Genomic DNA, 27,103 nt, shown 5'->3' with positions numbered 1-27,103 from the left:
GGGAGGGTTCACTTGGAAGAGGAAGGGACAAAAGGGGCAAATTCCCCATCTCTGGACAGCTGACGGAGGCAGCATTGCAGCGGCCACCACACTCACCGCTTCACAAAGACGTTCCCGATACAGCCGGTCAGGTTGCTGAGAGCGCCAGCATCCGGCAAACCGCCCAGGTGGAACAGCAGCTGCGGCTCCTGGCGTTTGTGCCTCCTGTAGCGACCGGCCCCCTGCTTGGTCCCTTGGAGCTGGTCGTCTACGTAAAGCCGAACCCTGCAGGGAGAACACGGCTAGCGATTCGTTCGGCCCAGGCACCCTGGTCCGCTGTGCTGAGGTAACAACTACCGGCGGAGAGCACCGCTACAAGGGGGGACAGGAACATACCCGGTGGCATTGCTGTAGATGGCGACATAGTGGCTGGCGTCGTCCGCATAGGCATGCTTTGTGGTGAGCTCTGTTCTCAGCACTTTCACGGCTACTCGGCCATTCTTCAGGGACACCTGGCAATCCCCTTCCTAAGGGGGGCAGGGGAGAGAAAAGTCACCTCTCAAAAAGAGCTGAAAGTGGCCGAACAGCAACAAGGAGTTGTCAGCCATTTGCCCGTCTGGCACGACTTGCCTCCCCAGATTCTTCCCCAGGCTCAGTGGAACCAGGGCGATGTCCCCACAAGGGGGATCCTCCATCCAGTGAGGGAGATGTGCCCCCACGTGGCTCCAGGAGAAGCGGCAGAATCCAGCTCTGAGAGCTAACGGGTGGAGAGGATTTTGTGGGTCCCAAAGACACGGAAGAGGATCGAGGGGATCTACCAGCCTTGCTTTTCTAAGCAGAGATGCTGCCTCCCTTCCCTTTACCAGCACTAACTCCCCCCTTTCTCAGAGTGTTACGAGAGCCTCCTGCCCTATGCCTCAGAAATACACCTCTGACAAACTCCCCGCTTCTGCTGTTGCTAAGGGCCAAAGGCCTTGTGCCCATGTAAGAGTTCACCTTAGTCACGCCTCTCGGGTGGGGCTGAGGGTTAGGATTTTGGGGTGAGCAGAATGCCAGCGTGCCCTTCCACCTGCTGAATGACCCCTACTCACAAGAGCCAGCTGAGAGGCCTTGCTGTGATGGGGGAGCGGGGAGAGAAGACAGGAGAAGTGCCCGGCAGTCCTACCGCTGTGGAGTGGGAGTACAGCAGGCCGTGGCTCTGGCTAGTTCGGAAGCTGAAGCCCGTGTAGAAGTCCTGCAGCGAGGGGACGTTCTTCAGAGACAGTGTCAGGTAGCCGTGGCCATGGAATTTAACAGAGCGGGCCACCTGTGGGAGGCAGAGAAGGGAAACACGATCACAGGGCGTTTCTCCACAAAGGGGGTGCCCTTTACAAATGAGCACAGCAGCCACAGGGGAGAAAAAAAAAATGGATCCATCCCTCAAGTTTCCCCCACAGTAAAACAGGAACAGCAGCACTGGCCGACGTCGTGGGGGTTTTGCGAGGTTAAATGCGGTAAAGATGGCAGTACTCAGGCTTGGACTACACTTAAATGGTATTTGACTCAGTGACGCTGTGAAGAACCCTCGCGCTGTCACTGTTGTAGCTGAGCTGGTCCTACCCCCAGCTTTGCTGACAGAATAACCTTTCCGTTGACATAGCAACCACCATTCTGGGAGGTGGTGTTCCTACACTGACAGAAAAATCCCTTCTGTCGATACAGGCGGCTTCTGCGCTACAGGGTTGTGCTGGCATAGGAGGTACGGGCTCCATCACGTGGACATTCACTCAGACACTGCGGTAACGGGGGCCAGGTGAGTACCACAGAGTGGGGGACGTGTGTACGTCCCACAGGGCGGGGTGCGTTTCCTAACCGCTTGCTCACACTGGCACTAGCTGGGCTGGGTCTCTGCACTGACTGCTCCGTGGCGCCGCACTCGCTTTACAGCACTGTAAATGAGAGGAGAATCGGCCTTCAGGCTCCGAGATTATGCTCCCAGCTCCACAGTGTTTCCTTTGGACCCCTTCTATAGTTGCATGTTCCTCCTCCCAGAGGTCAGACAGCACACGCTTACACAGACTGCCTCACTCCCGTCCTCTCGGGCACCGGACAGAATTACCTGGACAGAGGTGCCCTGCTTACCAGGAGGTCCGAGGAGCACCCATAGCTCACTCCAGCCGTGTTCATGCGCTTCAGGTCAACGTATTTACCAAGCGCCTTCAGGCCCTTCATGCAGCCCCGGATGGATCCCCCCTTGGGGAAAATCACCTTCAAGCTGAAAGGGGAGACGTGGTGGTGTGAACAACCTGTACCGCACAGGAGGTCAGAGTAGTGACTTCTCCAGTCCTTGCCATCTAGGACCAGACCCGGCCCCCAGGGGAAATGTTTTAATCCGGGGCTAGGGAAGTGTCTGGCGCCTGCAGCTGAGTGGCCTTGCGAAAAGGGCAACAGGGCAGTTAAGTCAGTGGAAATAGAGGATGCAACTAAGAGCCCAAGCTGCTGCCTCTCTGTCAGGAGCCCTGGTCCTGTCCATTATATCATTTACAGGAGGAGGATACAGCTCTCTGAGTCGGCCAGGACCGGCGAGAGAAACCTCCCCATCTGCAGTGTCTGTGCTGGCTCGACTACTTGAACGGGGCAGGCAGACACCTGCGTACAGTGACTCGCACGCAAACAGCTGGGGATTGGTGTCAGGGGAGGGGGAGGATCACTCATCACATGACTCCTTCAAGGAAGGATGCTGAAGCAGTCAGGAGAAAGACCTTTTCCCTCCCTTCAGAGAGCAACCCTGCCCTCCCTTCTATCGCCCCTCCCCCAGTGGGCTGGGACTCTTGCCTCTCGGGCAGCAGGGGCAGAGGCACGCCCCCCAGGTAGTAGGAAACGGCATTCTCCAGGGAGTTCTCATGCTCCACCATGAAGATGGTGTGTCGCTCCAGCCGCACTAGGATCCGCTTCTTCTGACTCATGTTGAGGAGGAAAATCTGGATCTGGAGTCAAAGAGGAAAACGATAAATGAGCTTCTAGATCTATTATCCCTGTGGGTCTGCGCAGGAGAGAGGGCATCAGCCCTACAGCACCCAGACAGCATCCCCGAACCTGCAGGACTCAGTCTGTCCTGCTCTAAGCATCTATGTACTCGGAGCCTTGTCCACGCTATGGGAGAAACACTGTCCACAAGCGCTACTCTTTGGCTTTGGGTTGCCATAGCGCAGTGTTGGGGGGGGAAGGGGAAATGTGCCCTATGGAGAGATGCACCCATGGGAAAGGCGGAGACTCTCAGGCAAGCAGAGCTTCCAGATGCCTGCCGAGGGGGTATCTATCACAGTTAGCCTGTGTTGCATTACCCGGCTGCTTGGCTCTGCTGCAGCCTTGCCTGCAACAAGGTCGCAAATGCAAGCACATAACGGCCACACTGGGTCAGAGCAAAGGTCCGTCTAGCCCAGTAGCCTGTTTGCCAACAGTGGCCAGCGCCAGGTGCCCCCAGAGGGAGTGAACAGAACAGGGAATCGTCAAGTGATCCCTCTCCTGTCATCCATTCCCAGCCTCTGACAAACAGAGGCTAGGGACACCATTCCTACCCATCCTGGCTAATAGCCCCTGACGACCTCTCCTCCATTAATTTATCTAGCTCTTTTTGGAACCCTGTTAAAATCCTGGCCTTCACAACATCCTCTGGCAAGGAGTCCCACAGATTGACTATGCGTTGCTTGAAGAAAACCATGAGTTTTTCAGCTTGAACTAAAGAGCCACAGACGGGTGTTGTAACAGACTCATTCAGACAGAGCACTCGACTCAGACAGACAGTGCCTAGGGGCCCCCCAGCCCTAGCCTGGGCGTCGGTTGCTTCACTGTCTCCACCCCCCTCTGGGGCCCATGATAACTTCCCCAACCTCACATGAGGAGACTGGAGGAGCAGCCCGTGCAAGCCCTTGGCAAATGCCAAGGGAGGAAAGCAAGCAGACACCCTGGAACTGAGTGGGTCCCCTCTAAATGGCCAGGTGCAGTACCAGGCAGCTCCCTTCTAGATCCCAGCAGAGGCTGCTGGTCTAGGAGCCCAGGCACACCCCCCTTGGGGCAGAGCGTCCCCTGCCCTGCGTTACCGCTTTGTTCGTGGTGCTGCTGACGGCGAGAGATGCGTCGCTGCTGGAGGCTGCCATCTCAAGGCCTTTCTTGAAGTCATAGTAAAGCGCCAGCTTTCCATCCTGAACAGCCAGGCACAGGAACTGGCCCTGTGGGGAGGGTAAGACAAGCCCAATTCAGCCTCTTGGGGCACTGAGGTGACCGGTCTTCTCCCCTCCCCCGTAGCATCTGGAACCAGAGCGCCATCCTCAGCAGCCCGTTGCTGTAGGAAAAGAAGAACCCAGGGCCCAATTCTGAGCCTGGCGTCCCTGCTAGCCCCTGGGATTTGTAGGACAAAATATCCAGACCCACAGTCTTTTGGGCGCCTGAGGAGTTCGGCGGGTGAATACGCAACTGCAGCGGAATCTCAGGGACTTTGTTATAACGCAGGAACCCTGGTCCTCGCAACGCACAGAATGGAAAATGGAAAGGCAGGCGGCAGGCTGGGCTGGCAACACACCTCCATGTGGCAAAGCCAGCGCAGCCCCTCGCACAGAGGAAACACGGCCTGGCTCTTCCGAATGGGAGTTACGCCACCCAGGCAGGTGGCGGGGCCCCTCGCTTGCCCTGCAGGGTGCCTAGAGGCTCTCTGCTCCTAAAAGAAGTTGTTTTGATTACGGAAACGAAATCTCCCCTTTGCTAGCTGGGTCTGGAACCCTTAGCAGCACTGACAGACGTGGCTCCTCAAACGCTCTTTGCTCCAAGCGCTCTGAAACCCCCCCCCCCCCACGGTGCTTTGGTTGTCCTGCCACGTCACATCTGCCAGAGCCGCCAACTCTTCCAAGCAAGGGCTTCATCATTTTAGCACCATCTCTGAGGGCCTGATCCATCCCCCTGGGACCAGAGTGGGCATCAGCTCCTCTCTCAAACAGCAACAATGAGATTCAGATGCCCCATTCCATTGACTCGCTCAATACACGCAACACCCCCGGCATGAACCAAAGGACCAACGTGGATGGGGCACTTGCCTGATGCCCCAAGAAGAAGAGAATCCCGTTGTAAGAGACCACACGGATTTCCTGTTCAAAGCGCTTGGTCGAGCCGATCTGGCTCTCAAATTTGATTTCTGCATAGCCGGTACCGTCGAAGTAGGAGCCATCGGTCAGCCAGGGATCCCCTGTAGATTTGGACCTGAGCAAGGCAAGAGAAAGAAAAAGGATTTACAGACTTTTTGGGGCAGAGAAGAGCTTTAAACAAAAGCCCGTAACGGTCAAACTCGGTCGAAGGGTTAACTACAAGTCGCATGCTCCCTGATGACTAGCGTGGTGCCCTTCGAAGCTCTGGAGGGACAGGAGACGTTCTCACCATGCGGAAGGCTCTGCACTGAATTCCCATACCTTGCACAGGGTTTGTCAGCAGCCGTGTCCAGGTGGAAAGTGCGCTGGAAGTTGTATAGACTCACCACCTCCTCATTCAGCGTATCCATCTCGATGCAGCCCCGGTAGCTGGGGTAGCGCAGCGTCGCCGGAGGCTGAAGAAGAATGTACCTGTTTATGGCTATGCTTTTTTAGGGTTAGCTTAATCTAGGGGGGCTCTCGCTTTAACCTAGGGGAAAGCAAACAACTAATCAGAAAAAGCGGCAAATGCCTGGGAACAATGATCCATGCTAGATATGAAATGGAACGAGCTTGTAACAATCGCGGAGATTCAGCAGAGGCCAACTGCCCCTTATTAACGTTTCCCAGAAAGGAAGAAGGGAAACAGCTGGGACATGTTAAGAATGAAGCCAGAGCACCTTCCATGGCAGGTGTACATGTTCCTCCAGCCGCCCCACAGCACAAGGGGCTGACCAAAAGAATCCCTCAAACCAACAGGAAAACGTAAGGGACTTCGCAGACATGCACCGAACAGCTCAGGACAGACTGGTACAGCAGGGCCGCCTTCGTGCACTAGGCGATGCTTGGTGGATCTAGAACAGCTCAGCCACTTGTCTGATGGCTACCCAGTGTTGGCGTGGCATCCTGCGGTTCGTGCCACTGATATGGGGTGGGGAGGAAGCCAGAGCTGTGTCTGACCCAGGGAATCGGGGCTCAGCGAGGGCCTAGTCACAGCCAAGCTATATGCCAGGCTTGTGTAGAGAGGGGGTGAAGGGGAGGAGCATGGCAAAACCTGGTCCGGGGTGGGAACGAATGTGCCCATAGGTGCAGAGGGGGACAGCGTGGGCCAGGTCCTCTGAGTGACACCAGCTCAGCATCTGGCCCAAGGGATCCAGGAAGTGCCCCCTCCACCCGCTCTGCTGCGTCAGTCCCTCTCACCGTGAAGCTGGCGGGGTAGCCTCCCACGTAGAAGACCACGTTGTGCGGCTGGAGGTTGAGCAGCCCTTCCTCTCCCTTGGCTACGCTGTCTCCTTTGGTCTCGTGCACGGTTTGCTTCTCCATGGTCACAGACATGTGTCCATACTGCAGGATCCTGCCCACCCAGACCTCACAGTCAGTACAAGGGGAGAGGAACCAGGCACATGGGCCACCCCTCTCCCCCCAAAGCTCCTCCCCATCGGGCAGCGATGGATTCACCATCCTGAGCCATAGGCGGAATGGGTTGGTGTGGAGGCTGTTGCCTTGGAGACAGCTGGCCTGATATTCCTGAGTGTGTTCTGTGGAGAAGGGACCCGACTCCAGGGAACACTTCAAAGGGGCTCGGGGACTGGGGAGCGCGTATTGCTAACCCGCAAAGCAGAGGAAGGGCTAGCACGTCGTTTGGGCGGCCGACAGATGGAAGGTGTCAAGGAGTTGGCACCCAGTGAAGTACTAGGAAGTGTCCCTCTTGCTGGAGTCTGGCACAAGAGGATTCTCAATCCTAGGCACCCCGAGAAAATTCAGACACAAGTTACTCTCTCGCCCTCTCACTTCAACTCTGAGAGTCGCCCTCTGCTCCCTTCGTTTTCCCTCTAGCTCAGCCAGCGAGGGGAGCGGCTCGTGGGTTTTGTACCTGTTGATGCTGACTGCAGCAAACTGCTCTCCGATCTCTTCGTCAACTGATAAAAAGGTCGGTGCTTCGTCCCCCAGTTTATAGACCCACTGCACCTTGCGGTCTTTGAGCACGATGCCCATGTAGTCTCCAGTGCCCTGAATGCACAGAACAAACCATTCAACGGGTGTGCAGTGAGCCCGTCTGAAAAGGGGAATGGCTGAGGGAGTTTATAGCGAGGCCCTTGAGGACAGCCAGCTCTCAGGCTGCTGGATTTTTACGGCTGAGTGCAAAGTGCTTCGCTCCCACCAAAGGGCCCCACGGCATACAAGCCAGACACGTCTGTCCTTCAAACACGGAACGCTCCAGGGCATGCAGAGCCCAGCACCTGCGTGGCCGCGAGAAGTGCCCCTGCGAGGGCTAGGATCAAAGCAAGGCGTGTGCACCTAGTGGTGGGAATGAGCATGGGCTGGAAGCTCAGCTACCTTTTCACACAGCCCTGTGGCTCACCTGTAAATTAACAGCAGCTGGCCCAGGCCCATGTGATCGCTATGTCCTATCACACTCTCCCAGGGCCTTTGTGAGAGGGACCACGGCAGCCCTGCGCTCTGCCCAGAGGAGGGTTTTGTCTCCTCTCGATATGAATACAATAATGTCTGGCAGTACCAACGGACACCCCGCGCCCGCTATTGATGCCTGAAACCTTTACTAGCAGCAGGGAGAAACTGGGTGACTGGAAGCCACTGGCTTAGATGTTCAATGGCTGAATGCAGCCTCTAAAACCACTCAGACATCCCCATCCCATCCAGAGCTCAGCACCGACATGAAACCTCCCTGGCCAGGTTCACGCTTGATCCCCTGCTGGCTCACCCAGCCCAAGCGCAGCCTTCTGCTGGGTTCCCTCTCCTGTGCTCACATGGGCAGCGCTTACCTCCTTAGGGCCCAGGTACAATACGAACTGCCCAGCGTTGGCCCCATCCTGACGCCGCTGCCTGGGCTTGGGGTCCGAGTTCTGGATGTAGAACTTGAGGGAGGTGTAGGCCGACAAATCCTGCAGGTCACTGGGAGTGCGGACCTGGACGCCCGAGGTGCCATTGAACTTCACCGGTACCTTCACCTGGAAGCAGAGAAATCAAAGCCAAGCTGACCGACTCCTTTTTAATGGGGACAGCATTTGCTACCAGCTCAGGCAGAGTTGCAGTTAGGGTCTGTCTGCTCTGCAATAAAAAACCTGCCGCACCACGTCTCGGAGCCCAGGTCAGTTAGGGTCTGTCTGCACTGCAATAAAAAACCTGTGACACCACGTCTGAGAGCCCAGGTCAGCCGACTTGGGCTTGCGGGCCTCAGAAATCGCAGCCTCAATGTTCCGGTTCCTGGTGGAGCCTCAGGTTTGAGACCCTTCTTCCTAGTGGGGTCTCAGAAGTTGGGCTCCAGCCCAAGCATCTACCCTGCAGTTTTACAGCCTCCACCCAGCCCAAGCCCTGGCCAGCCGCCGGTCTTTTCTTGCACTGCAGACATGCCCTGAGATGCAGAGCGGAAGTGACTTTCTCACTCACTTGTAGAACAGATCAAGAAAAAAGTCACACTGAGTTGACCCAAAACTAAGAAAACAGTTACATTTTTAGCTGAACCAAAAAGGTAAAAAAACCCCAAACTGCACTTAGATGAGAACGTAAAAAAAATCCTTTCAAATGATTTGTAAATAAAATTGATGCAAATACCAGATTAAAAACCTGACGTTTTCTTTCTACAACGTCAAAATGAAACCGGTGGATTTTTTGAGGATTGTTTTGTTTAGTTCTTTTTGCCCAGAACTAGATCAGTGAATTTGACAAAAGTGTGCAAGGTGTTTCAGTTGACCTGAATGTACCTTGTGTGGCCAAAAACAAACAAGCAAGCAAACAAAAACAAGCAAACAAATGCTTTGCCTCAAAACATCTGCTCAAATGAACTTAGAAAGCTGAGATTTAACCATGACAAAGTACTTTGACGGAAGCTCCGAGGGGAGATTCATAAATGGCTCATGGGGCCTGCTGCATGTTTGGAGGAGCCAGGAGAGAGGTAAAAGTGTATGATCAACTAGTGTTACTTTTAACATTTTGTATCCTTGGGAGAGTTGAATTTTCTTTTGGGGAGGTTGACATTTTTTATGTGCAACATCAATAATGAGGTAATGTTTGGATGTGTACCACCAATACAAATACACACACACACACACACACACACACACTTTAAGCAGTCCATATGTGTGGAAGAAAAATATGGAAACAAGACACCTGTGTCTAGTTGCTGTGAGGTACCCTTAATGACTACAAAGGTTCTGTACAAAGAATTAGCTTTCTTCCACTTGGAGGAAGAGTAGAAGCCCCACAACAAATTAACACATGGATTCAGGATTTGTAGACGGATGCATACTTCAAAGAGATTGTGAATCAGGTTTCATCCTACAAAACTAGTATCACACCTAGCACTTGCTACTTCTGACTCCTAAGAGCCAGGACTCTACCACATAGCAAAGATCTGGCCTTAATGCAATACAATTTACCATGTGTTAATTAGTAATACCAGATTGAAAAAAAAATCATTAAGTTCAGAGTTTTAGATATCCAAAAAATTTCTGTTAAAAGAATCTTTTTCTTTCTTATCTTAAGCCATTAACACCTATGGAACCTTTGTTTGAAATATAATGATGTAAAATGTCTTCCTAGAATGCACTGCTCCCCCATGTAGCCTGCTTTCCCCTCCCCCCAACCTCTATATTGTATAGTTCCCGGAGGCAGGGCCAGCAGCCAGTGCAATCTGGCCCCACTCTCGGGGAGCCCCCTGCTACCCTGCGCTGCTGCCAGGCAAGAGCTGGTCCACAAGGGGAGCCAGTTTAAAAACCAGCTCCCCTTGCAGACTGGCTGCCTGTCGCCCAGTGATAGAGGCAGCGCTGTGGGGTGGCAGCAACCCCTGTAACGGTGGGTCCAAGCTCCACGCGGACAGGCTACAGGGTGGGCAGGCGGAACTGCAGAGCTGGTGCTAGGGGGAACCAGCTGTTAAGCCAGCTCCCCCCACCACCAGCTTCTGCCTGCCCCCCACTTGTTGCCTCTGATACAGGGGGGATGAGAGTAGTCAAGATTAACCAATAAGCCTAGGCTTGCCTACTCATTCACATCCCTACTTGAGAAGCGTCACACACCAGTACTCTCACCTACACAGCCCTCTCCCCCAAGCCCCTACCTTGCTAGCAGCGTTTCTGGCCTGCGTGATCAGCTGGCGGATGCGCAGGATGTTCTCGGACACCGTGGAGTTCTTATTCCTCCTGTTCTCCAGGCCACTCAACTTCTCCAGCAGCAGCGGAATGGTGCTTTCCAGGTGCGACACTGGGGGCGTTTCAGAGAGGCAATGGGGAGAACGGTCAGCGGGGTGGAAAGGGATCCGACACTCAGCTACCAGGGCCCCAACCAAAGAAAGCGACACAGCAGCAGTCACAGGGAACGAAGCAGCGGCTGATGGGCCCGACCTCTCGGCAGGACTTGCAGACAGCACGAGCCCTTTTAAAAATACAACTGAAGTGCCGTCCAGCACTTTGGCAGAACATCCCCAGCAGATGAGCTGGGCTTTGCAGAGAGGAAGCCAGAGGAGGACACACAACAGCCTCCCTTTAAACTTGTCAGCAGGAAGCTACAGAGCAGCACTTAGATAGCACAGTGAGGAGCTTCATGACAACAGCAGCCTCCCTGGCCTGCATTCCCTGCACATCTTCCACAGCTAACCCCCATCTCCGCCTACCAGACTTCTTGGCGTCTTGAACTGCCTGGTTTAACTCTTCATTTTTAAGGCCTCCGTACTGTTTTTTCCACTCCTCCAGGTTCTTCTTCATGGAGCTCAAAGTATCTTCCACCTTGGCCACCGTGTCGTTGGCTGCTGCAGCGGCAGCCTTGGCATTCTGGATAATTGCCGTGGTGTTATCTTGGAGAGGAAAGGAGACAAGTCTCAAACTCAGCATAAGCTAGGAGGCAGAGCGGAGCAACTCGCTTCTGACTGGAGTCAGCACCGTGTTTCTGCACCCGCTTAGCGCCCGGGGCGCCCGACGTTCTGCAACAACAGACACGCATGAGTCGACGACTCCTGCGCACACTCGGCAAAATTTCAAAAGCATGAAAAGTCACCAATAAAAACAGGCCCCTGACAAGATTCCTCACGCCCAGGAAGTGGAAGCAGCTTATACCTTCAGCCCAGAAAATGAAGTAAAATGTATCCAACCTAGGGGGTCAGGTATAGCCCCACAAGGTCACTGGATGGGCAAAAAAACCCTACGTACCTACCAGGAGCAGGGACTGTCTTGTGTGTCAAAGGTACTATAGAGAAGCTTTTCCCTTGTGGCATAGAGACTCTTGTCTAGAAGACACTGCCTACAGACAAACCTTGGTCCTCGTCCAGCATGTTCTGCACAGCTCGCAGCTGGTTCAGGAGCTGCTCCTTCTTCTCTCGGAGATCGGCCAGCTTGCCCTTGGCTGTCTGCAGTGTCTGTTTAATAGCTGGAATTACATGAAAATGTAACATTAGGTGTTTGCACGTGTCTCTCTCCCCTCCAAAGCGCATCACACACAGTTACTTCCACCTACAGCCAATATACAAGTCCCCTACGTGCCACACACACACACACACACACACACACACACACACACACACGGCTCTCTACTGTCCCAAACAGAAGATTTTCCCTAGAACATCTGTTCATTGCTTTTCCCTCTTACCCCCATTGAGTTTCCTCTGCTCCCTCTTCACAGCTTGCTCCAGGGCACTGCTGTTCTTCTTCAGCTCTTTAGATATGGCACCAAGATCTTCTGACAAGACGCTCTACAAGCACACAGGACACCCCCTCACAAACTGCCCCGGGCCTGGCACCAAGCAGTTCACCACCTGAGCCCTAAGACCGGAAGAGGACTTCAAGTCCCCACTCCCGAATCTCAGTACAGGTTAAACACTAGCCAAAGAGCTGGTGGTGGTCAGAAAGCACCTGCACTGCCTTCAGGAGACCGTGTTGCCGAGGAAGGTGACAGAGAAAATTCTAAGATCCCAGATACAGTCACCTCCCATTGCCTCAGTTTCTCTATCTGGTAAGATGGAGCTAGTAGCAGCTGTCTCACAGCGGTGAGGGCAGGCTAAGCCCGTTTGTGTGTGCAAAGCACTGGGGTTGCAGACCAAAGGGGGTGACTAGAGTGTCGTGGGTCAGCATGAAGAGCTGCAGTGTGGCCAGGGAAGCAAATAGCACAGGGCAAGCTTACTGGAGCCAAAATTTTGCAAGGATTTGTGGGGCTCAGAAGGGAAGTCACGTACTCTCAAAGATTCGCTGGCTGCCTCATCAGCATCCATGGCTGCCCTCTCTGCATCCTTTACAGCCTTGATGATACTGGCATATGCGTTGGAGGCATTGATCGCTCGCTGGATAAACCCATCCTTGTTTGCACCCTGGATGATGCTGCATTTGAAGATAAATAAATAAAGTATACGGCCAGAAATGCAGCAGAGCCCCAAGGGCCAGACCCAGGCAACAGTCTTGGGATCCCCACTTTGAGACCTCCTGCTTTCTGGGGTCCTCACAGCAGCACGAACTCAGCCTGAACCATTGGCTTCTACTTCCCATCCTGGGCTCCAAGACTTCCAGCTCCCACCCGGCCCACTCCTGGGTCCAGAGATCTGCAGTGCTCAGTCTGATGGGAATCCCCGGTAGTGCTGGCACCCAGCTCTGAGAGAAGCCCTTGTCCATGGCAGGAAACAGTTTGAGGAGTAGGAAGGGGAGAAGGATCTCACCAATTCACTGTGCAGAGTAGGGATTTATAAGCAGAAACATCTAAATGGTTAACTGATAAACCTGGGATTATCAGTTACCATTAATGGTTACACACAGGCTTCCGCTCCGCACCTGAGCTGTTGGCTGCCACTTTGCACTGCTGACTCTGTACACAGTGCAGGTGCGTGTAACCATGGAGATTTGCAGCCACTGTACAATTACCCACTTTTTTAACATCCCTAGCGCAGAGTGGAAGAGATGGAGAACCAAAAAAACAGCAGAACTAATGAATGACAAGCAGCATTTGGACATCGATTGTGTCTCAGAGGTCAGCTGAGCACATCCTGAAGACATGACATGTTCTAGGCCCAAATTCATCCAATTAATGGGGAGCACCGCCATGCTCTGTGCCCGTCGGCTACGGGTTTCAGTGGTGCCCTTACCTAGATGTTTTCTCCATCACACACTGGTTTGCTGGGCTACAGGTTCCATATCAATTCTTACACATACCATCATCCCAGGATGAATTTCAAAGCAGGAACTTCAACAAACTTTAGACCCCTCCGAGTGCCCTGGAGAGGCCATCGACCAAATATCGCCTCTTGCCTGCACAAGTGGCTGGAGTCTCACTAGCAAATGTGCAGGAGAGTAGGATGTAGAGCTGAGTCAGTGGAGTTACCCACGGACGGCTCAGCGCCCTTGATATAGGCCGGAATGAGGAGTGGGACAGACCACGAGCGCTCCGGGCCCAACCAGGCCAGGGTAATGTTACCTGGAAAGGTTCCGAGCGAGTTCGTCCAGAAGCTTAGCATGCTCTTCTGCTGCTTCGACCACTGGGATCTTACTGCTGGCTGGAGAAAACTTCTTCACCTGCTCTGTCAGGGGGTACCTGGCTCCATCCAGCAGGGCGGCTAGCTTCTCGTACTCCTGCAGGAGACATTCGCCAACCTTGCCACTGCTCATTGCTGCAGCAGGACAAGCGCCCAGGAGGCACAGACACACATTGCCAGCACCACACCCTTCAACCACACCCCTGTTCTCCCTCTAACCGTCCCACTGCTAGTGCCAACACCACCGCTGACCAACACCCTTCTCCACCCCCCTGCAATTGTTCCCCTTGCTACCAGCAGTGCTCTCCAGCCCATCTCACACACCTCCTGGGCTTTCTCATCGCTCACCTCCTTTGCATTTTCTATTGCCTGTAGAAGATCAGAGACCTGGGCCAAGGAGTCTTCAGCCATCCGCAGTGTGTCCTGCACCACCCCGTACTGCTTCTGCAGCTCCTTACTCTTTCGCTTGAAACACAGATGCAAAGTGTTCATTAGGAGCCACAGAATCTACTACTAGGCACATCCTAGATTGTCCCAGACATTCCTTAGCTGTTGTCAAAGCCATGCAAGTTTACCCAATGGGGTCAGCTCCTTTCAATTCCTATACACACATAAAACCCCTGAGTACCTGGCTCTCCTCAAGGTTGTTCCGATTCAGGCTGTTCAAGTCCTCTGCCTGCCTGGTTTTGTTCACAGCCTCATTGAGAGCATCTCGGAGATCCATCAGCTCTGAGCTATATTTATCCAGGAGGTCTGTGATGCTCTTGACCAGGTCTTGGTTGGATGCCCACTTGCTGGATAGCTCGCTCTTCACACGATGAAGCACTAATGACAGAGCACAAGGAGCTTTCCTGGAAACTCTGTTTCCCCAACTTTTATAAGTTCTTTCTGAGGACACAGTGGAAACTGCTTGAAAGTTTCAGAGCCCAATTCTGGTCTCAAATCACAGATTTTAAGGCTAGAATGGGACCATCATCACCAAATAGTCTGACCTCCTGTATTACGCAAGACAAAGAATCGCACCCAGTAAGTTTTATATCAAGCCTGTTATTTCTGTTTGAGTTACAGCAAATCTTTTAAAAAGACAATGGCATCCCCACCTGATACAAAGCATTTAGTGATGGAGAATCCACCACCTCCGTAGGTAAATTGTTCCCATGGTTAATTACCAATCCTGTTAAAAATCTGCACCTCATCTGGATTTATCTAGTTCTAGCTTCCAGCCATCTGATCTTATGATGTTTTCTGCTAGATTAAAGATCCATTTGCTACCTGAAATCCCTTCTCACAGTTCCACCTGTGCACATGCAGAGTAACTCCAGGGATGCCAGTGGGGAGGATTTGGCCCCTGGATTCTTACAGGCTATTGTTTGGACGGAGTGGCACATTGCAATGGAGAGTCCATGGGGAAATCACAAATGCCATGTCCATCTGAGCTGGGAATGACAAGTCTGTGTCACCATTTGGGACAACTTACTCAATGACTGAACACAAGACATAAGCATGTATGGGTGGGTGAGAGACTATATACGTTTTTAGAACATTAACTACATTTCTAAGCGTAGTCACTGTTCTGTTGTCATACAGAACCTTTACATTAAAATAAATTAAATAAATATTAAGTCTCCTGATACGTCCATGAACTTGCGTGTATAGAGGAGTTAAATTCTGTTGGACCAGTGTTCCCTGCAAGCTATGTGCTTGCATGGTTGCTCAGGAGAAATTCAAATGCCACCCAGCTGATTCGCACAGTGCCCACAGCTAAGTTTTGTTATTACTATTGGTGGTGCACAGTCACACACGCCTCAAAAAATATTTTGCAAAGGGATGGAAAAGATTAGAGAGAACGTTGGTTGGGACTGAAGTTAAAAATCCCTGCCATTTACCAACATCTTTGCAACTTGCACAAGAGAATATAATGGGCCCGTCAATTACCATCCCTTCATAGCTGGACTGCTGATGAGGTGAATACTGGAAACTCCTGGCCCATGAAAGTTAGATGGGCATAATCAGTTTAATAGCTTAACTCTCCAAATGTTAGTGACCACAATGGGATAACAATGTTACACACAGTGTTTGCTGCATTGCCCTCAAGCTGGCAGAGTTTTGGAAAGTCACTGTCTGCCCCTTGGCATTTCACATCCCCTGCGTCTGCTGAACTAGACTCACAGTTCTGCGCCTTCTCGTGCTCACGATCTGCCACCCCTTTCTGGCTGAGGAAATCCCGTTCCCTCATCTCCTTCAGCATCTTTTCCACCTCGGCCATCTTCTGCCAGAACTCCTCAGAGGAGGCTGTGCTGAGGTCTGCAGTTCCCAGCTTTTCCATCTGGCGCACCAAGTCTGTAGGGAAAGCCAGGCCCCATTGTTATCCCTTAGCTGAGCATATGGTCTCCCCCTACTCAGCTACAAAAGCCATCTCCCCCTCAGCACTGTGAAAAGCTCCCACTCGGACAAAACGGCGCCTGGGTTGTGTTAGCGTCCCAATGCACTTTGACAGCGGAGTGACTTGCCCCAAGTCAAGCAGCGGTGGAGGTGGTGGACACATCTGGAATTCAGAACCAAGTTTCTAGACCCCTGCTGTAACCACTACACTGCACCATTTCCCAAAGCATCCATCTGGTAGTCTGCCTTCTCCTCTAGATTTACCGGGGCAGACTTCAGCCAGTGTAGGTGAGGAAGATTCTGTGTTGCTCAATCACTTTTGAGAAAAGCACTTCAGATGACCCCTACTTCTCACAATTTAAGTGTACTTATCCTAAGAGCTGGAATTCACTGGCCATAGAATTCTCTGCCACAAACCCCCCAGCCTAGCACAGTCTACAGGAATCTCCACAGATACCATCAAAGGCAACACAGCTCTCTAAGCAACTTGTAACAGCGAGAGCGTGGACTCTTGAGGTAGGAGAAAAATCAACAAAGCAATTACACTTATCCCTTGTCACTTAGGCCAGGTCCACATTGGTTGGCTTAAGATATGCAATTCCAGCTATGTAAAAAGTGTAGCTGGACTCAACATATCTTAAGCCAAACTCCAGCGCCATCCTCATAGCAGGAGGTCAATGGAAGAAGCTAATTTATCTTACTCCTTGTGAGGAGAAGTTATGGCGTCGATAGGGACACTCTAAGCCTTTGATTTAGAGGGCCTTTACTAGACCTGCTAAATCAAACTCTGGAAGATTGATCTCCGCTGCATTGATCTTCTGGGAAGTGAAGATGTGGTTTTTACCTGCAATGCTATTCAGGATGTTTTGGATAGTTGTTGGCAGGTCTTCTGCCCTCTGGTAGGTCTCTTTCGTCTGCTCCTGAAGATGGTTTGCTTTTCTGTGAGTCATTGTTGCCTACAAAACAAATCGTTGGTTTAGCTGAAGCATTTGGTTAGATACAACATGAGCCATAACGCTGGGAAAGACAAATCCAGGTGGTATAGAAGTTTGGGCTTCAGGAAGCTTTTAGGTTGAGCTGAAAAAGTCAGGTTTTCTGCAGAGATATGCACGTGTACTATTCTCTGCTATGATTTATCTTCATGTGTGCACAGAAGTTAGTGACAAATTCTGTTCATAATGAGAGTGGCCGTAGCTGCTGAAAAACCCTTAAGTTCATAGTGGACAAAAATCTTTCCTGTCTAACACTATGATCCTCTGACAACACAGCCTACAAATTAAATCAGGAGAATGAAGAAGCTGTATAAACTTGGAGATTCTGAAAAAGCGTGTGTGGATGCATAAAAATGCACACAGGTCATTAACTATACACACACCATTTGTGGATGAGATGAATACACATTTCATGCACCTGTTTGAAAATCAGGCCCTGAAACTGGTATAGTCTGTAAGCTCTTTGGGGCAGAGATGACCTTTTTCATTGCAAATAAGTACAGGACCTAGCATAATGAGACCATAATCTCTCATTGAGGCCACTTGGTACTCTTAGAACATAAGCAGACAAATAATTCACCAACAGGGTCAGAACCGCTTTCTGCTGGAACGTGGGTAAATCCTAGATCCAGTTCTCTTTTGATCCCTCTCCATCTGCTTCCTTTTAAAATATTTTATTTATTTTAACTGGCTATGGTTAGAGCTGCTTGAAAAGTAACAAAAAGTCGGTAAGTGGCCCCAACTCACTTTACAGTGTTTCTTTAAAAACAAAAGCCCTTGTACGTTTCCATTTCCTAGGTAAGGCTTTTGCAAAGAGGACCTTGTGGCTTTGAAAGGGTGAGAGATATGCAGAATATAGCAGGTTAATACCAGTCTTTGCCCTCTGAAGAGTAGGGTTTAAACACTACACAAGAACGTCATGGTTGTTGGGATGACTGGACATTTGCCCGGTTCTAAAAGCCTCTTTAACCAGCACACAAGAGGCTGTTTCGGCACAGAGAAAGGAACCCGACTGGATGAACAGGAGTGTTAAAGATCAGGATTAGGTTCATTAGCTGAGTGCATGGTGGGTGACCCAGAACTGAATTAGCAACGGGTGCTGCTGGTCAGGAGAGGAGGAGGGAGGGACCAGAGGGAGAGGTTAGGGAACTCCCTGCCTTGTGCTGCAGTGCATTCAAATCTTGAGTGAGGTCCATGTTCTCATCTGCCAGCTCATCTGCCTTTTCCTTGACCCTGTTTATGGATCTCTGGTACTCACGCAAGTGGTTCTGAAAGAGAGAGAGAGGTAAGGGTGGAAATCAGGCAATTGGAGCAGAGTCCCAAGCAGGGACTAAACCAGCAGGGAGAACACACTGAACCCTCCACATACAGTGATGTTTTTCATAGAGCTGTTCAAGCCATGCAGTCGGGCCCAAGCGATGGAGCTGGCGTTTAGGTTAATCAGCTGGTTCCTGATGACAGGGAAAGAGGCCTCGATCTTCTGGAGGTCTTCCAGCAGAAGCAGCACACAGCTGTCACAGACTGCCAAGAGTAAGGGCGGTGAGTAAATGGCTGTGATGCGACACCAGCTATTCAGTACCCGTCCACTTCCAGTTCCCCCTTATGACCATAGTAAGAATGGGTTTTTTTTAATCCAAAAGGAGGACCACGTGTCTTCCGAACTGGATTCCCTTCTGAGAGGGTGTTAACTTGGGGTCCACGGTCACCTTTTGATCCCTTCGCACAAAGGATCAGGAGTTCCAAGTGCTTTTCGGGGTGCAACAAGGGGTGCAACTCAGTTGGGCCCGCTCTTGGTCTCTCAACACTTCCTACCAGCATACCTCACTTAACTCTGAGGAAATTACTGCTGATTGATTAGATCAGAGCCAACCCCACATTATTAGGCTGTCCTGGGCTACAAAGGACACGAGCCAAAACCCTTGGTTTTTGGCCAACCTCATCATTGATCTAATTACTGCCAGGGTCCACCGTGCTGGGGAGAGCTGACTGACGACAAGGATTTGCCTTAGAAATTACTTTCTTGAAAGGACTGGCCAGACTACATCTCCCACAATGCATCATGGTTAGGAAACTCCCATGATGCATCTTCTCCACTCTCCAAAAGGGAAACCTGTGGCGACTGAAAGAAGATGTAGTCTTACCAGGCAGCTCAGCCTATAGAGAGGAATGGCCACACAAAACAGCTGAACTACAACTCCCATGATGCATTGCATCACTTCCAAATCAATACATTTTGGGTTATGGCCAATTTTTTTTGCTTTGTTTTGGCCAAAAAGTTTTCAGGTTTTTTTGAATTTCCACTAAAACCAAAATAATGTTAATGAAAATGAAACGTTTCTCATTTGTGTAAAAATTTTCAGTGAAACCATCCTAACCTCCCCCCGCCATCCCATTTTGCAGCTAACCCCTCTCTCTTACAATAAAAAAGGGGGGTGGGGGGTGATGCTACTAACCTTCACATCTCACACTGTCTGGTCCACTTGATACAGGGATCTCGTACTTCTCTATACAGGTGTCACATTGCTTCCCCGTCAGGCCATTGGAGCAGGTGCACTCCCCAGTGCGGGGGTCACAGGAGCCCCCCTTGCACTGACACTCTGCCAATGAAAAGGAGGCAGCTGAGGGAGGTTTGTCCTGATTGAGCGCCCCCCCCCCCCCGAGAGAGGGAACACAGGAGTCCCTGTCTCAGAGCAAAACCACCACAGAAAAGAATCACCAAATGAACAAGAAACAACGGCTGCAACTGCGTTCACGCTTTTTAATGGAAGGCAAGATTAGGTCAGTCTATCCTCCCCTTTGACTATTGAAGCTTAATGGACAGAAAAACATCAGAGCCATGGTTTGTTTTAAAAATACCAGTTTGCATAGGGAACCGCTGGGCGTTTCCGTGGGCCGGCTGGTTTCCTGCACAAGCAATGATTTTATTTAGTAACTTGAGCACTTATTAACTGCTTTGCTCATCTAACTGTGGTAACTGCAGGTGCAAACCGCAGGGCTGGAAAGGGCACGGGAACTTTTGCAGCCTCACATTTTGTTAATCCAGGTCCTTTGCTAGGTATCCCAGGCCACACGTGGGCATACTTGGCCTGTATGATTATGACCTAAATTACAGATACCCATTAAAAGTCTTCATGGGATTATGATGGAACGGGGAGGGGGTGGGTCTCTAGTAATGTAGCATGACAGAGGTGCTGTAAACGGAAACAATCCCATACCTGGGTGAAAAGGGACTGGATTCATGCTAAGCATCTAACCCAGCCCTTCGGCACCACTGGCAAGCAGCGCAGAGATGTCCAGCTAATCTCCTACAGCAGGGGGCTTGTCTGGATCCGGCCCACGAGGCTAAGCTCCCCCACCCCCCGCAGCATTGAGGAGCCCGCACTGACGCTTCAGCAGCCCCCACAGCCCACTGCAGGACTAAAGTGCACAAAGTCTACTAGGCTGGGCCTCCCTAGGCTCTGGTGTGGGAGGGGAACAGGGGGAGGGTCTTTCTCCTCAGTCTGAGGCCACATCAGTGAGGGGTTGTTTTTGTTTCTCACTTGTGTGCAGCCCCTGGCTGATTTTTCTGTGGGTCAACAGCCCCCCCCCCGCCCCATCCTACAGGATTTACCCGTAGCAAAGAAACTCACTTGTGCAGCCACCCTCGCCGAGTCCCCAGTAGCCTGGCGCACACTGCTGGCATTGGAGACCACTCACCCCAGGCCGGCAGCTACACTGACCAGTCTCAGCGTGGCAGCTCGTCCCTACGGAGCCAGCGTCACAGTCGCACTTTCGACAGCCAGAGCAGCCACTGTAGCCGTAGTAGCCGTCCTAGGGAAAGAGGCAGGCAATTAGCAGGCTAACCATCACATACAGGCAATCGGGAGGACACACGAGCCTTTCGATTCCAGAGATGCACACGGCTTCATGGTCCCTCTGGCCTGAGCTGAAATGAGATCCAGAGTCTCAACTGCCTTCCCAGGGACATTTCTTCAGAGCACAAGTCAACACACCGTGCGGAGAAACACTGGACCAGCGGGAAGGTTACACAACAGCACCGAGATAGAGGTGCGCTAGGCAGCACTGTGTCCATAAGCTTGCCGGGTGCCGGCTCACTCCACATGGGGAATTTGGATCCCCGAAACTCGCCCTCAGGTTAAGTGCCCTTTAAGATCAAAGCGGCAATTACCTCCCCTCCCACATCATTCCATAACAAGGCTCGTTAGAGCCGGGGTCGGCAACCTATGGCTCGCAAGCCAAATGTGGCTCTTTTGAAGCTCGAGCTCAGCCCCCCTTGCTGTCCCCACAGCAGGGAGCCTGCACTGGTGCTCTAGCCTCGCTGCCTCTTGCAAGATTAGAGTGCCAGCGCCAGCTCTCTGTGGAGGAGAGGAGGGAAACGCCCTGAACCTCCCCACTGAATCCAGCTTGCAGGGCAGAGGAGCCAGAAACAGCTGCGTGGGCTGCTGCTCCCCTCCCCCTCCACTGGCTTGGGGAACAGCAGCATACGGATGCGGTTCCTGGAGGCTTTCTCTGCTGCTCCCATTGCAGCAGCGGGGGGGAGGCCACGGTGCGAAAACAAGTAAGTGTCCCTTCCCAGCCCCTCATGCCCAGTCCCTGCATCCCCAACGCCTCACACACTCCCTCCCCTGCTGAGATCCTGCACCCCCAAGCCTGTTCCTGCACCTTTCCCCCTGGACAGACACCCTGCTCCCATGCTGCTCCGCACCCTCCTCTGCTCCTGCACCTTCCCCCTCCCCCTGGCCAGACACCCTACTCCCAGCCTGCTCCTGCACCATATCTCCCACCCAGATCTCACATCCTCACCCTCTCCTGCATCCCACCTCCCACCCAGATCCTGTACTCCCTCCCTATCCCACTCACTAGTAGCCCTGTCCCACACATTTAACCTCTCATTTTTGGTCCCACTCCAAAACCTAGGAGGGGCCCACAAAATCCACTAACCCTGGAACCCAAGAAGAGTAAATCTGGCCTGAGGCCTTGAACCTCAGTCCTCCCTGCCCCTTCCCCCAACATGGGGCTGGAGCACCAGGAGAGAGTGCGGTGTTTCACTTGGGGACCACATCAGTGAGGGCTGGGGGGTTTTGGAGGGTCTTTTTTGCTTCTCACTCGTGTGGTCCCTGACTGATTTTTCTGTGGCTCAGTGGCCCCCACCCCTGCCATAAAGACAATATTGAAACCTTTTGTGTTGGACGTAATATTTTACTTTATTTGAAAATGAAGCCTGGCCAGCAAGCCCCCCAACTGGCCACAGTGTCATAACACTCCTGTATTCCCCCACATCCCAACTCTGAGCCCATAAAACACCTGAACCCTCTGCCTTGAGCCCCTCATACCCCCATCTCCAAACTCCTGCACCCCGACATCCCCAGTCCCCTGCCCCCCCCACACCCGAACCCTGTGCCCTAAGCCCATCATACACCTGAACCCCCTGCCCCGAGTCCCTCATGCACCCCAACCCAGACGCCTGCAACCCCACATCCCCAGCCCGCTGCCATAAGATTGACAGAGGACAGCCTGAACACGAGCATGAAGCTTGATTTGACCAGTTATGATATAAACTTCAGAGAAATGGGTGAAAAGATGCAGCAGCAGATGTCCCACTAAATAGTCTGTGAGTACAAGGTTTCATTTACGCTATTATTAATCATTATGTTAAGGTGCATATTTTCGTCATGCAAATGGACATTCTTATACGGCTCTTTGCTAACCGCCTGTTCTGAATTTTGATGTAGTTTGGCTCTTTGGTTTGAAAAGGTTGCTGACCCCTGCTTTAGAGACTGGCCTTTATTGTCAGGAATCTGCCGGGTGTAGCAAGTAGAGAATCCCACCCCGCAGCCATCTGCTGGCAGGGAAGCCATTATCCTCCTGTCTCTGCCTAGGAATTGCACTGTGCTCAAAATGGGAGGGCAGGCTACCAGAAGAGTGGGGCTGGCGTGTGGTGACCCAGCACCACCCACGTGTACAGTGCTGGAGCCATCATGGTGCGCGCGGGGAATCAACAGTTTATTTTACCTGACAGCGGTCGCAGTGCTGACCTGTCACTCCAGGTTTACAGAGACATTGTCCAATTCTAGGGTCACATGACTCAGTCCCGCAAGGCAAACAGTCACACCCTGTCAGGAAGAAAGGCACCCATTTACCTGACCAGCCAGGTACTCTGACCCCTTCTCTTTCTGGTGGATTTAATGTGATTCAACAGTTGGTTGGGGGGAAAGCCTGTTTCCTGGTAGAGTTCATTGGTCGTCTTCGTTCTCTCATACCTGGGACTGCTCCTGCCAGCCCTCATTCCCATGATTACCCACCTAAGGCCCTTTATCTGCGAGCAGTGATTTACTGGATCAGCGCCTTGGATTTTACCATGCGCCCTGCCGTGCCAGAAATGTACTAGGCAAACTCACCCAAGCACAGAAATAATCATTCAATTCAGGTTATTACCGACAAGGCTCCTATAGTGTAACAGCTTTACTCTCTGTGTGCAATTTTTAAATACCTGTTCAAGAGGGTTATTTTATGTCTCTTATTTTTAAGCAACATACCCTTTGAAAGCTAGGTGGCCAGGCTATCGGCGCTGTAAGAATCTACCCATGCAGAGACCACGGTCCTACCCACAGCTCCTGCATCTGCACTGCTGCCCCTGAAATGCATTTGTGAACCGGCCTCTGCTCCGTGCCATACTTACTTGTGCAGTTCTTTGCCGCCACCGCATCTCCGTGGTACCCTGGGGCGCACAATTCGCACCGGGGCCCAGCCGTGTGGTGCATACACCCTGTGCAGGTGCCCGTCAGAGAGTCACAGTTGCTGAACAACATGTTGGGATCCGTATTCCCGCTGCAGTCACACGGCTGGCAGAAACTGCCAATCACTAAGGGGTTGCCATAGTAACCCGGAGCACACCTTTAAAAACATTGCATGTTAAGAGGCAGCTAAAGTGACAACCATGCTCATGTCCCCCTGTGTCCCCCGATGCATGCACACACTCCCCCCAGATCCCACTGACTGACTACAGAACAATTACATCTATTGACTAGCCTAATTGTCTGGACTCCCACAGCACCTTCCACCCACCAGCACTTCACGATCACTGCCCACTGACCCTGTTTTACAGGTGGGTAATCAAGGCAAAGTCCTTGCTCTTGGCCAAAATGACACCCAGTAAGGGCGACAGGGATAGGGCACATCCCAGCTGTATGCTGAGCCCACAGGGACACAAAGAATTTACTATGTATTTGAGAGTGTGCCTGTCTGTTCAAGAACTCCTCCTAAACATTAAGTGCTCAGATCTCCAAATTCAGTCTGCAGCTTCCTCTGATAACTTAAAGCAAAGAAAGGGCTTGGCTGTGCCAGGAAAATGGGATGTGCCTGGAATGGGATTGCGTCTCATAAAACCCTACAGAAAAGAGATGGAATCACTAAGCAGGTGAAAGGGACCAGCCACTGTCGGCTTTCCCCATTCATCAGGGAGTAAGAGGAAAGTGCAGTTTGCTGCATTCCTCTCTCTGGCTATGTCTACACTGGAGCCTTTTGCCAGCAGAGAACATGCTAATGAAGTGCTCATTAGCATTTGTCGCACTGTCATTTGCATATTCTCTGCCAATGCTTTTTGCACAAGAGGTTTTTGTAGACGGGTCTGTTTTGCGCAAAATACCTCTTGCACAAGATCCTGGATATCTCCTTTTTTGAGGCATAAGGATCTTGTGCAAAAGGCGGTTTCTCGTGCACAACAGACCTGTCTACAATGCTTGTTTTTGTGCAAAAACTTCTTGTGCAAAAAACATCGGCAGAAATATGCAAATGACAGAATGACAAATGCTAATGAGCGCTTCATTAGCATACTCTCTGCCGACAAATACATGCAATGTAGATGTAGCCTCTGGCTGGGGAGAGCAGGGGACAGATGACCTGTGCACTTTGCTCTCACTCCTTGACAGGGACAGGAGGGAAAAGAGCAAGTAGCCCTGGTACAAATTCCAGAGGACCCTCCTCACGCCCCCCAACCCTGACTCCTGCACCCCTCCACACCCCATTGCCCGAGCCCTTCCTTAAGGGCCCAACCAACGCTGGGTAAATGTGCTAGTCAGCAGATAAACAATCAAGTGGCCCAACTCCTGCTGGGCCTGGGCACCACGAGGATCCAGTGTTGGGATTTAGAGAGGTGCCATCTTGCAATAAAGTTGGCATTTTATGCTCCTTCTGCAAAACACCAGAAGCTGAGCCCACGAGAGGAAAGGATTCTGAGCTCAAATCAATCACTTCCTCCTCACATTCCTGAGACTTCTCTTTTTATTTTCATCATTGTGGAAACTTCTCTTCTGAAAAGGACCCCCTGCCCCCACGCAGCGGGACGTGGCCCTTACCGTTCACATGTGGCTCCGGCATAACCTGGCTTGCAGAAACACTGGAGGGTGGAGCCCTTGTAGACACATCCAATGGCAAAGCTGAAATAACATGGGGCAAATCCACAAGGCTGTTTTACTTTGAAGAATGACCCCAGGGCGAAGGGGGCTCACGATTCAGGTAGGGATTGTGTGTGGGCTGGTGGTGGTTTATGGACACAGAAAAGGCAATGGGGCTGGGTCATCTCGTGAGCAGGGGCTATTGTCAGCATTTGAATCTGTGGCAGGGCTACGGGTAGTGTTTTGTGAGACAGCCTATGGAACGGTTTTGTGTTGGGTTGGCAACGAGTACAAGGACAGAGCGGGGGTTGGGGCTGGTATGGTTCCTCAGAGCAGGCATAAGGATGGGGCTAGCAAGGGACCGTCCCCTCTGCAGGGTAAGGGTTGCGGCTGGCAGTAGGTGCCAGCTAAGGGTGTAACATGTCCCTGGTTTGGGTTGAGGCCAGTAGGCTAGAGCTGGGCCCGAGGCAAAGAGGGGGCCCTAGAGAAGAGTTGGGGGTAGGGTTGTGACCTATGGGATACGTATAGTTGTTTCATTGGTTTGTACCCCCAGGCTAGTGTCAGTGAGGTGGCCTGCTCTCATCCCGACAGGAGGATTTAAGGCTGGGATTGTAGGAAGCGCTGGCGCAGGGTTGTCCTGGAGACCAGGAGTTGGGACTCCAGCACATGGCCTGGCTGATGGCCCCCGGCTAGAGCTGGCGGTGGTTCTGCCTTTGGGCTTGGGTTAAGTTGGACGCGGTTGGCATCAAGGGCTAAGGACAGCCCAATTTCCAAGAGTGAAACGCTATCACTGAACTTCTGGCCCACAAGAGAGAGACAGGAATGGATCTGGAAAAATCACCTTGAAACATGGCACCCTGAAATCTCAAGATAGCCTGCCCTGGGGAAAACGATGCTAATCTCGGAACTTTTAATTGGTTTAAGTACTACATTTGCCAGATCAATAGAAAACGACGTTTACTCTTTTCATAGCTGTAGGAATTGCTCGTGTTCCCTCCAGGAGGAACACTCTTGCTGGCTGCACTAGCAACATCAGAACTGTGGGTCTTTCTCCTCCTTCCATAGCCTATTGTATTATCAGTATTCATAAGAAGGGGAGCACTGTCGTCCTTCTTGGTAAGCAGCCAAACCAGGAATGAATGAACCAGGACAGAAGAAACTGACTCGAGATGAGGGGAAGAGACCAGCCTATTCTGTGGATGAAAAAAGGAGAAGGAACTTCACCGAAGCTGCTTACTTGTTGGAAGCAACTGAAAGAGGACATGGACATCCCGTGCATCGCAGTGGCCCTTCTAGGGAGGAGTTGCCCACATAACTATCTTTGCACCGCTCACAGTGATCTCCCTCCGTGTTGTGCTGGCAGTTCTGCAAGGACAAGACAGGCCACACATTCAGTATTCTTCAGGGAAGCGTTCACCACTCTGGTTTTCTGGAGCATTACGATGGCATAACCAAGGAAGAGAGAGTGTTCTTCCAAAAGGGTGGGTTAGAATGGATGATTGATGCCCCATCACACATCTGAATGCCTAAAGCCTTTCCCCTTCCCCACCATACCTGTCGATTCGGCCTGACCGGACTCAAAGACAATAAATCCCCTTGAAACAGCACATGAAGCTATTTGGGAATCAAGAGAGTCATTTGGCCAACACATATCCCATCACTTTGTATTGGAGGGAACTTTTTAGTCAGCTGGTGTGGACCAGCACACGTTGTACTCGGATTATCTCTCACGGTATCTACTTA

The 27,103-nt window shown here is 51.8% G+C and overlaps 1 protein-coding gene across 2 annotated transcripts in view; it reads right to left on the bottom strand.

Moving 5' to 3' along the window:
* The window catches only part of LAMA5 (laminin subunit alpha 5), a 190,149-nt gene that overhangs the window by 11,070 nt on the left and 151,976 nt on the right, over window positions 1–27,103 (bottom strand). For both annotated transcript variants that reach the window (XM_075901089.2, XM_075901088.2), the window contains exons 43-71: window positions 26,598–26,725; window positions 25,322–25,402; window positions 23,647–23,861; window positions 22,980–23,080; window positions 20,597–20,777; window positions 19,421–19,564; window positions 18,337–18,488; window positions 18,125–18,235; window positions 16,820–16,931; window positions 15,763–15,933; window positions 14,222–14,418; window positions 13,942–14,058; window positions 13,536–13,690; window positions 12,310–12,451; window positions 11,727–11,829; window positions 11,394–11,507; window positions 10,759–10,938; window positions 10,207–10,349; window positions 7,916–8,101; window positions 7,006–7,142; window positions 6,333–6,486; window positions 5,415–5,548; window positions 5,046–5,208; window positions 4,059–4,187; window positions 2,794–2,945; window positions 2,101–2,233; window positions 1,145–1,285; window positions 376–506; window positions 97–264 (exon numbers count right to left, since the gene is read on the bottom strand). In XM_075901089.2, coding sequence (XP_075757204.2) covers window positions 97–264; window positions 376–506; window positions 1,145–1,285; window positions 2,101–2,233; window positions 2,794–2,945; window positions 4,059–4,187; window positions 5,046–5,208; window positions 5,415–5,548; window positions 6,333–6,486; window positions 7,006–7,142; window positions 7,916–8,101; window positions 10,207–10,349; window positions 10,759–10,938; window positions 11,394–11,507; window positions 11,727–11,829; window positions 12,310–12,451; window positions 13,536–13,690; window positions 13,942–14,058; window positions 14,222–14,418; window positions 15,763–15,933; window positions 16,820–16,931; window positions 18,125–18,235; window positions 18,337–18,488; window positions 19,421–19,564; window positions 20,597–20,777; window positions 22,980–23,080; window positions 23,647–23,861; window positions 25,322–25,402; window positions 26,598–26,725 — 4,175 coding nt within the window. The remainder of the gene's footprint in view (window positions 1–96; window positions 265–375; window positions 507–1,144; window positions 1,286–2,100; window positions 2,234–2,793; window positions 2,946–4,058; window positions 4,188–5,045; window positions 5,209–5,414; window positions 5,549–6,332; window positions 6,487–7,005; window positions 7,143–7,915; window positions 8,102–10,206; window positions 10,350–10,758; window positions 10,939–11,393; window positions 11,508–11,726; window positions 11,830–12,309; window positions 12,452–13,535; window positions 13,691–13,941; window positions 14,059–14,221; window positions 14,419–15,762; window positions 15,934–16,819; window positions 16,932–18,124; window positions 18,236–18,336; window positions 18,489–19,420; window positions 19,565–20,596; window positions 20,778–22,979; window positions 23,081–23,646; window positions 23,862–25,321; window positions 25,403–26,597; window positions 26,726–27,103) is intronic.

This window comes from Pelodiscus sinensis, chromosome 17, assembly GCF_052426305.1.
Source record: "Pelodiscus sinensis isolate ZL-2025 chromosome 17, ASM5242630v1, whole genome shotgun sequence".
NCBI classification, from domain to species: domain Eukaryota; kingdom Metazoa; phylum Chordata; order Testudines; family Trionychidae; genus Pelodiscus; species Pelodiscus sinensis.
The sequence above is the reverse complement of the archived record's forward strand: the minus strand, read 5'-3'. Positions and strand labels throughout refer to the sequence as shown.